We start from the raw sequence: 11,103 nt of genomic DNA on the forward strand, positions 1-11,103 counted from the left end.
TCCCTTATTAATCTTACATTTACATTTACCTTTTTGGCTCATTTTGTCCCTTGAAATCAAGAGTGACGTAGTTTAACGTAGATGTAGCTGAGCCATTATCTGTATTTCCAGGTTTTTGTGGTTTTGTGGAACGTTTTCCCTGTAAGAACAAAAATACATCTTTCTAAGCGTGAACATGTCAGTTGTTTGTTATTTTGATGTTTCAATTGCATCCTGCTGCATTTAAAAGAAAAAAACACTCTCTAACCTGTTTAATTTGTGGCAGTTTAATGGCAGAATACACCGTGTGGATATTAGATTTCGGCCTTAAGAGGAAAAAAAGATGAATTCATTTTATGACAAAAAGTGGACACATTAAAGGGATAGATAGTTCTCCCAAAAATGAAAATTTGCTGTTCATTTACTCATCTTCAGGCCATCTTCATTGGGTATGACGTCACTCTAGGTTTCGCTCGATAGGCTCAAGCAGTTGCCAGCAGACCAGCCAATAGGCGCGCGAGCTGTCTCGCCTATGCCTGTATGCTGCAGCAACGCGTTTTACATTAATACAAAATTAGAGGATAATTTTTTGGCTTCAGTATTCTCGTGGAAAAGGATTTTCCCCTAGCGTATTATACGCAGTACGAGAGAATCTCTCGTAAGAGAACAAACAAGTAGCCCTTCTAGATTATTTTATCCCTTGAGGTAGCCCTCGCACACAAAAAGGTTGGAGACCCCTGGTATATTAACTATATGTTTTATAATTACAAGTTTGTGTAATTTGGGGTTTCTGTAGCCAGTGATATTTCATTGTTTGTATTTTATTTCCAATGCAGATATAATGGCATTGTACACATTTTTTGTTTTTATTTAAAGGCTGAGGCTTCATTAATAAACACAACCCCAATTATCATCATTGGTTTTGAGATGTTACTTGCTTGTCTGATAGGCTACAGTATGTGGCATAGTATCAGTACATCCTGACTATAGTGTCTGTCGCGCATGGCTAGAGACGAATGGCCGGATGATGGGCCTATTTGGGAGAAAGTCCAGGGATTTTTTTTTAGCTCCAGTCCGTCCCTGGCTATTGCTGTAGGGTGTATGCTTCCCCTGCCAAACTACATTAGTTTTAGCAATAGTTCTGTGACTATACAACATGCTTGTTGTATAAGATTTTGCTGCCGCTAGGGGTATAAGCTTCCCCCAATAGATCCCATACAATTGTTAAATTGCCTACAGCAACACGCTTGTTGTCATGTGTCCTTGCTTGCTCCAACTTGGTGTGATGCTTCCCCCATTAGATTGGATCTATAATGCTCAACATATGATGCTAATATCAGGATGTAACCATTCTATCAGCCTCAGTCGTAGTGGAGGTAGTGTGTAAAAAATATAATAGCAAAATGTATATCTTTTTTTTTTCTCTCTCTCTTTTCTACAGAAGTAAACTACAACCAAGTATAACAAGGTTATGACGTCATTGACAGGTGACATTGTACACAGTGCACGTCAACAAATAACTTGTTTAGTGATTGGAATGTATTCAAATCTACATATTTGTGACTAAATATATCCAAGCATCAGCATCACGCTTGCTACATTAAACCATCCAGCTGTATTAATGACATGTGTTGATAATTCTGTGTGAACCAGAAGTTTCCATCAGGATTACTTCAGTATTGTGTGCTTCAGTACTTATTTCCAATGAAAAAGATAATGGAAAAATTAAATCCCCATCTCTCATCATCTAGCTCACAGGCGTCACTCAAAGAAACTGGAACTGGACTGCGGATATACAACAAGCAAGCAGCTGATTCATTTTGATCTCAATTTTCACTTCTTCATTTTAGGTGGTATGTCATTCATTGCAATATGCATGTTTACTGCTAAACATTAAGGTATTGACAACATGCATGTTGCTATGGCTTATGTGGGTATTGGCAACATACTCGTTAAGGCCATCTAGGTAGTGGTCCTAACAGAAATATATTCGTTTACAAATCATACACTATGGTAAAAAGTGTTTTAAGACAGCATGTTAATTAAAGTACATAAATGGAATAATTTTTGTGCTGCAAGTGCTTCTGTGCTGTCAGGTTATATGATAATGTGCTGTCTGTATTATTACTTACTGTTTTGTGTCTTTGTAACAATAGTGAAAGAAAACTTGTATAATCCTTATCTGACACAATAGCAGGTTCAGAACACATTTTGTACTTTGTTTTTAAATATACCACTTGTGTATTTTAAAGATCGTAAAACAGACCCGTTTGTCAGAGTCACAAATGGTGATGTTTCCTGTCAGGAAATACTATATTTGACCTATGTCACTATACAAGTGCATTGGTGTGATGAGCCTCGACAAGGAAATCTTTTTTTCATCTTGGTGGGCATGAGCCTTACAGCAACAAATGTGCTGAGCTTTATGAAAAACATTATTTTTCTCTTCTTGGAAGTAGGATCTTTTCCCAGCCCTCTACAGAGGACTTAGAAGGTAAGAAAAAAAAACGCTTTAGAAGTCTGAAGTGAGAGGAAAAAATATAAATGTATTTAAAAAAACTGAAATGTAAGTGGTAAACTAGAGTTGAGCAATGTTGTACAGAATGCTGGACATTCATTAATTTAACCATTATTAGCATGTAATTTTGGATTTTGTCTTTGTATTGACAAAGGAACATGAAAGCACAGCTGTTACTTCATTTACTTTTCCAAGGTACAGTGTCTGTTTTTTCTGTTATATTCTGTTATATTTATTAATATAATTTAACAGAAATGAACATGAATTGAAATGAACATAAATCAGGATTCTCAGGTTAGTCTTCTCAGTACACTCAAATACCACATTCACAAAATGTTACACACACAGGGAAAACGTTAGTCAAAAGCAAAATTATAGCCTACGTCTGATTCAAACTCAGTCATTCATTTTTTTCAGGAATAAAATAATTTGAAGCTATAAGGCAGTCACTAATATCCTCAATTCAATCAATAGTTTCAACAAGCCAATGTGCAGAAGCATTCACCTATGCAAAGTAAATTGTGTCTGTGTGGCATTTCGAGGGTGTTCTCAAGGGTACGAGATACATGTGCCTACAAGGTGGGGATATCAAAGGAATACAAATCAAGATATAGGCTTCCCAAAAACTACAAAACCCAGATCACATACTAAATACAAACAAAAATTATATCAAGTACTATGGCTAAAAACAAACTCTAGGGCTTTTCACACTGTGTTTCATATCTGTAACATAAGGCCCTTACACAACACCGTTTTCAACTAAAAATGTAAAACTTTGTATGGGTTTTGGCCGTTCATTTACACAACAACAGCGTTTTGGGTGGCTGGAAACGCAAACTTTTGAAAACGGTCTCCGTGTGAACAACAAAAATGCAAATCTCATGCATATGCATACGTGTTCAGTCTAAAGTGTTTCATCATCATCTAATGGCCTGGCAGCAGAATACAGCATTTTTAGTCATTTTTGTGGATTTTTCATTAATAAAAGTGGATTTCTGCACTTTTATTAATCTTTATGTCTCAATATCTGATTGACTTTGAGTGAACTTTTGTATTTGATGTGAGATGGGGGCGAAAACCAAAACGTTTCAAGTAGACAAACCACAAGTAGCTGAAATGTCTCAGTTATAGTGGTAAGCAAATGTTATCTAAACATCTTGCAGATGGGGGCCGTTTCTTTCTTGTGCATTGTATTGAGATCAACAACTTTCTGACACGTATGGGTGTGAAACCATGACAGCTAGATGTTTGTGTCTTGAGAGTCTGCCCGGATGTGCCATACTATGAAAGAGCAACTTAGCCCTGTTCCGATAAGCAACTGCATAAGAGGGAGATCAACTTCTGTAGAGGTCAGTCTATACCTTGGCCTAGACCTCGCTCCTTTGGCAACCTGTCTTTTCAAAGACAGATCTCTCAACCACTTTACTTTTCTTTAGGCAAGAATATTATACTCAGAGTGTGACTTATATTTTAATTGGAAATATTAGAAGTGATTTAAACTTTTCATGTTATGTTTCTTTAATCCTGTTTTAATCTTTAATGTTACTTTTAATCCTGATTATGGATGAATTACTATTTCTCATTTATTATTTGATTGTCTGCTGTTAAGAAATAAAATTAGATTTAATCATCTGACTAGATCTCCTCCTTGCATCAGTGGTGCCAGACATGTTCAGTGTTAAATAGGTGCCCTATTATGCAAAATTCACTTTTACATGGTGTTTGAACATAAATGTGTGTTGGCAGTGTGTGAGCAAAACTACCCTAGAATGATAAAAATCCACCCTGTGTTTTTTTTACAATCTCAATAAATCATAAGCACTGTCTCAGAATGAGCTGTTCTCAGATTCGGCGCAATGTGACGTAGAATTGCACAGGCCCCTCCCACGACTGTTGATTGACACTGGAGTTTGAGCATAGACCGGCCCTGAGTGAGCTGGACACAGAGTCCGCCATTGTTCGACGCTTGAGCAGCTGTAGACAAGAATGTCTCCTAAGCGATTGAAGTGTGTTGTTGTTGGATGTAAGAATGAACATAGCAGTCTTCATTTACTCCCGTTGTTACTCGAGGATGGATCAGTACAACTGCTCTCGTGATCCAGCTTACAGTCTCCGGAGCGACAGGACTAACCTTACTGATCACAGCAGAAATGAAAGTGAGAGCGCGCTCTTTATCACAGCTCATCGAGTCATTTTACGGATATACGGTTTACCAGTTTTTTTAGCACCCACTGAAAAGGTGTGTATATATTTGTTTACTGTTAGTTGTAACGAGTGTTTTGTGTACTTCGTGCTGTGTATGTTGTTGATAATGAAAGGGAGAGAGAGAGAGTTTATGGATAAGACTTTAATGCGCACTTCTTATACTGTGTTTATTCAGCTCTTACAGTGATTCTCTGGTGTAAAACTAAGGCTTCATCTTTTGTGTGATGTACAATAAACTTAACTGAACACATCAGTATATTTTGGTCATCATTCGGACAGGGTCTGCCACAGCAGGCTTGTATTAATAGTGGATTAATAATTAATCGTAATTAAACCAAACTATACCTTTTCTATCTCAATACAGCATATATTCTCTGGCTCTGTGGGCAATATTATCCGACTCCGAGTTGAAATGAACACCGCAACTGAGAGTTTCTGTTCTTATATTATCAGATGAGATCGTCCTGACTCTGAGCGCGAGCTCGTGAGGCTCCGCCCCCTGGGCGTGGAACCACATCTCATCATAATTTAAATGAGACACACTAAAACAGCGCGTTTTTCTGAGCCCTAAAAAATGACTATTTAAACATGCTGTAAAAAATGATCTGTTGGGTATTTTGAGCTAAAACTTCACATACACACTCTGAGGACATCAGAGACTTATTTTACATCTTGTGAAAAGAGTCATAATAGGGGCCCTTTAAATGAAGTGCTGCTTTGGACACTCACAGAAACACAGCGCATTGTATAAACAGTTGGTTCAGCATTTGAGGGGAAAAATCTTAAATAGTGACAGAAAACACAACAATATATATTATGATCATGGACATGCTGGAGCATTAACATTAACATGTTGCGTGTAATGTTCGGCCAATCAATGACACTCCAAATATGCGAAGGATGTTAACCCAATGTGAACATGAAGAAAGATAACCTAGGGTTTAGAATGACCCAGGGTTAACTATTTCAAGTGTGGAAAAATAAGTGTGGCTTTTGTGTGGATTTTTTATTTTTAATCACATTTCTAAACTGCTGCTAAGCTAATTTCTTTTTACTCTGACTCACTTAAGCTAAAGTAGCTCTTTTATGTCAGTGATAGACCTTTTCAATGTCAGAAGGAAGCTACAACATTATTGTCATAGACACTAGTGAATAAACATGTAGTCAATTTTATTGACAGCCAACCTGAGTAAACAGGACGAAATTAATTCGAGATCACAATAGAAGAACGTTTATGTTGCGATCAAAAGACAATTTAGAAGTGATCACGAAAAAAAACATCCAATTACATTGATTCTTATAGATAATTTTGTTGAAATCATAGTGTGAATCCATTAAAATAATGGAAACAGATTCTGTTTTGCCTTGTTAATGTCAAATTTAGCGAATCAGTAACTTTCTCATACAATTCATCTCTTTTTATCCAAAGGTCAAATTAGCAATGAGAAGATTTAAAAATCATAACCAAACATACAATAAGCCATACATATTTACACTAAAAGTTTACAGCAGTCACAAAGAGCTGAATCTACTGACACTTGTTCAAACTAAGTGCACTAGTATAGTGTACAGTGTACACAGTTCAGTGTACTATTACTAACAGAAAACAATATGAGTGAAATTAAATGCTGAAAAATGCCAGCTTAAATTAACACACAGCCATTAGGCTAATGGCTCCCACTTTTGTCCCACAGGTGTTCTGCTGTTTGATACTTTAGCATGGGAAGTGAAAATGCCGAAAAACATTCATGGCCTCCAAGGTTCCTGTCTGGTTATACCATGTTCTTTCTCTTACACATCAAACCCACCCAAAGACCCACGTAGAGTTGTGTGGTATCAGTGGGTCTCTAAAGGTTATCCTTTAGTTTATGATCCATGGTATCCAAACAAAGTCATTGAAAAGTTCAGAGGAAAAACTGATTTATATGTGAACTCAAGTAGGAATTGCAGTCTGCTGATCAAAAACCTGGAAAAGTCCCACAATGGGGAGAAATTATATGCATGGATTGACCCTGAAAATGTTAGATGGCGCACCTTTGCATTTTATGATGTCACCTCCACAATAGTAGTTGATGGTATGTAAATACTTTGCTCTTCAAATTTGCCTGACTCTTGATCTGGTTATGAGAGTGTGTTGATTAAATATGACATTTTCATTATGTGTAGCAAGTCCACTGCAGCCCAGCATCAGTATTTATGGAGGTGAAAGAACGGGTGACACCATTACAGTAGCATGTTCGACTTTCCACACGTGTCCATACAGCAAACCAGACATCATTCTGAACGGTACTGAAGGTAATGACCAAATAACGGAGGAGGAGATTAAAGACGGCTTGTGGAAAATCACTCTGACACGCACAGGTGTCGTAAAAGCAGAAAATTTGACTATTAGGTGTTCTGTAACACATCATGGTGGCAAAACAGTGACAACTACAAGCGACAAAAGTGCCAAATGTGAGTAAACACACATATAAACTGCTTTGTGTGCTATTAGGTTCACTTTAAATTACCTATTACAAGATTTCAGTTCAATTCCAGGTGTTCATGATAGAATAAAGATTGAGCCTGAACTGGCAGATGTCACAGAGGGCGTCGGAAAGAACTTTACTTGTTCCGTCTATCACTCCTGCCAGAGAGAGACTCCAACCATCACATGGAACTATAAGAACATGACGGTCTCAAATGACAGCAAAACACTCTCTGGTTTAGATCGGGTCACCTATTCCAACATAACCTTTCTGGGTTCAAAAGAAGACCATGGGAAGAAATTGAGTTGTACCGCAACATTTTCTGGAAAAGACTTTACGGCTTCTGTTGTTTTACATGTGCAATGTGAGTGATATTTTAGCATCTTGTATGATGTGTGTGATCTCTCATGTCTTATGTCATATTATTTTCTTACACTCTAAAACTTGTGCATCCAATCCAGAAAAGAAGCATGTGCTTTGTTTTTCCCTCTAGCTCCTGCTTACATCATTGCCTTGCCTTTTAGTTATGATATTTTCAGTTGTATGCTAATAATAATGTTTAATCCTTTTAGCCCCTCTCATTAATGAGGCAGACCCATTCCTTACTGAACTGAAGACTATTGGTCTGTACATCCTGGCACCTTCACTTGTGTTCCTCCTTGCTTGCATAATTTCTGGAGTCATCATATTCAAGAAGCAACAAAGGTAACTCTTTATATATGTTAATTCAGACCAGAGATTCCCAAAGGCCAGGTTCACACAGAAGCAGAATACAGTTGTAAGTTTTGTATTTGAGTCCTTAATACAGTTACGTTCACACACAGTTAATAATGGGTTCTAATAGACAACCGCATTCTATAACCGAACGCACACCCGTAAGTTTTCGCATTCTCGTAAAACACGTGCTGTGTGAACAGAATGGATCCAGACTTGACAACTAGTTGTCTGTCATGTCATACAGTGTGAGAGAGACGCTCTGCGCTGCAAAAATACATCTCCCATGTTTTGTGGGTTTTCTGTATAACTTACAGCAATGGAGATATGAGATGTGTGTCATCTGAAGGTTTTAGATACAGTCTTTGCTCTCCACTGGAGCTGCTCCCGTCAGTTGTGTGATCTACGTGCAAGGCAAATGCTCTCCACCCGGATATAAACGTCGATTAATAAATATTTGACGGATGAACTCTCGGCTTGATTGGACTCTTGTCGTATAAAAAGTGATTTGTAGTTTTATGGATGACACCATCTTTGATATTACTTTGATCTCTGTCGCTGTGGTTGATGGTAAGAGAATAGCAGAGACTGAGGTGAGCCAGTTTGTCTTTAAATCCAACTAAAACATGTACATAAATTGCAGGATGTGGTCCATCCTTGGGAATAACCACTTTGAATAAAAATAGACTGCTTTCCACTTTTTGAAAAAAAGAAAGAAAAAAAAGTGGTCTCTTGGCTCAACGTGCCTCCAATGAGGGGTAAATTGAGCCTATGGAAAGAATAAGTTTGAGCCACATGGGGGTAGATTGTGTCATTGATTATGCTGAAGTAAAACTGAACATTTTCACCTCATTCAATATCAAATGACTTCTTAAAATCTGTGTGTGAGCCTGGCCATCCATCATGTTTCCTCGCCTGTGGCTCCAGATGCTGGGTGAGGATCCAGCTCCCCGTGACCCTAATAAGAATAAAGTGGTTGTTTGAATAATGGAATGGATGGATGGATGACTTCTTAAAACTATTATCTGAAGCTAAAGTCTACAACTTTAAAGATCTCCTTCAACAAGGCTTATTAGAACAAAATAAAAGTTCAATTTGAAGAAATTACAGAAGCATGAGTAGTTAGTGACAGAATTTTCATTTTTGGGTGAACTAACCCTTTAAGTCACATATAAAAATGTCTTCATTTCATTACATTAGATCAAACTAAGTAGCATTTTCAAACAAACTATATAGTCTATAGGCACTTTTCCAAGTTTTTTTAAACTATGTTTCAATAGTTTTTGTACTTTTTGTGAAATGTTTGATTGAAAAGTGTGCTTGTGCTATATTTCTTTAAAAATCAATACCACTTGTTGTCATATTTTGTTAAACAATGCAAATATAGTACATTTTTAATTGTGGTTCAAGTGTTTCAAGAATACATCTGAATTTGATACATTTGGTTTACATGAAGATGATATTCAAAGACTTGTGTCTTTCTCTGTCCATTTCCAGGATATGACAAGTTAATAACCTCAAACTTTTTTAAGCCGTGTTGTTAGCAAATGCTAATGAGTTATTCTCAGAACAAAGTAGATGACCTCTAATAAGTTGTCATATCAGTTACCATATTTGGATTTATATATGTTCATTGGACTATATACAGCAAGCAGTGCTTATCTATACAATATAATGGTTTGCATTCACTCTCTTGCTCTTTTGCTGCTTGGTTAGATGGTCTTTAATCTTTTTATTTTCTGTACCTTCTTTAAAAACATGTATCATGTAACAGTTCTAAATCATTTTGAAAATTCACATTGATGTGCTGTAGTGGTGTTTATCACTTTTAGTAAACATGCAGCCAGTAGGGTAATGAAAAGCATTAAACTGGAGGTCAAATCAAATAGGAAATCAAATAAAGAACAGAAATAAAAAAGGGCAAAAGTTCATGAAAAAAGTTTGACATAACATCTGTCCCCAGGTCAAAAGATGCATGTGCGGTGTCAGGAAACAAGCCTTTCTCCAAACCTCGTATGCCATCACCAAAGAGGTACAGTACACTTGTACCCATAGAAGTATCTGAAACTAAGCCTAACTTAAATGCATTGTTAATAAGCAGTAGTAACAAAAAAAGAAGATATTTTTGATATTTAAGTGGAGTAACCAAATTTTTATCTAATGTTTTTCCCCATGCACATCAGTGACCCAAAATCCTATGTGAGTATATTATTTTCACAGTGTTACACTATGGAAAACATATTCTGATCAAATGACAAATGCTTACTTAAATATGTTATTGATTAATGTCTGGCTCTCTGTTTTCTCTTGAAATATTCCATGAAGAATTATGATTGTGAAGCTGAGTATACCAACATGGAGGAACTCAACATGTATGGAAATATCTGATGAAAATGCTGTATATCAAAGAACTAAAATGGGCTCAATACTGTTTTTAAAAAGACTGACACTGTCAGACTCCATTAACCCTTTAGAACCTGAAGCTAAAATAGGTGTTTTTCACATATTTAGATTTTTTGACTGTAAAATTCTAAAACAATGTGCTATCTTGGTGTGCAAAGTGTAATCTTTTTCAGAAGTAAAATAGCTATAATAAAACATTTGTCATGCATATTAAGTAGCACCAAGATTAGTTAGTCTTCATTCTGTGTTTCCTTTGTTACTATGTATGTTTTCATTGGTTGTCATGGTGATTCATTGGTTCATTGATTATCTCACACCTGTTTCATTTCAGTTCATTATTTTGTTGCCCTCAGTTATTTCAGTCCTTTTAATGTTGAATGTGCATTAGCACACTGTTTCATTTATTTCTCATAATAGGATATCACACTTTTGTTGTATTTAATTAAATGTTTAAGCTGTATTAGATTATTTTGCCTCGCCTAATCTTCTTTACCTGCCTGTTTTGTACCTAACTATTAAATTTGATTAAATCATATAGTTACTTCCAGTTGACATACCATTTGTTGCTTTGGTTGTCTTTATTTTATTTTTTTTGTCTTGTTTTTTCACCTTTCACTCCTTGCTTGTAATGTGCTGATCAATGCAGAGCCAAATGCCTTTCTCAAAAGCACTGTGAGTTAAGTTAAGACCATCATACTAGAGACCACCAGTGCCAATTGTTCTATGTACTTACGAAGCTTTTGGGAAGCCCAGGTCATAGTGAGGTTGGACCTTCAAGCTCCACTCATTACATCCAGAGAGGGGCCGCTGGGAGTC

The 11,103-nt window shown here is 36.6% G+C and overlaps 1 protein-coding gene across 1 annotated transcript; it reads left to right on the forward strand.

The window, feature by feature from the left end:
• Positions 1–2,655: 2,655 nt before the first annotated feature.
• Positions 2,656–10,845, forward strand: LOC308694073 (sialoadhesin-like; the record flags this gene model as incomplete). Its single annotated transcript, XM_081371332.1, has 7 exons — positions 2,656–2,692; positions 6,397–6,777; positions 6,869–7,156; positions 7,241–7,534; positions 7,743–7,875; positions 9,848–9,929; positions 10,210–10,845. The coding sequence occupies 7 exons, from the start codon at positions 2,656–2,658 to the stop codon at positions 10,270–10,272; spliced, it is 1,278 nt and encodes a 425-aa protein (XP_081227458.1). The 3' UTR covers positions 10,273–10,845.
• Positions 10,846–11,103: the final 258 nt, after the last annotated feature.

This window comes from Scardinius erythrophthalmus (assembly GCF_964197995.2).
Source record: "Scardinius erythrophthalmus genome assembly, chromosome: 7".
Lineage (NCBI taxonomy): Eukaryota > Metazoa > Chordata > Actinopteri > Cypriniformes > Leuciscidae > Scardinius > Scardinius erythrophthalmus.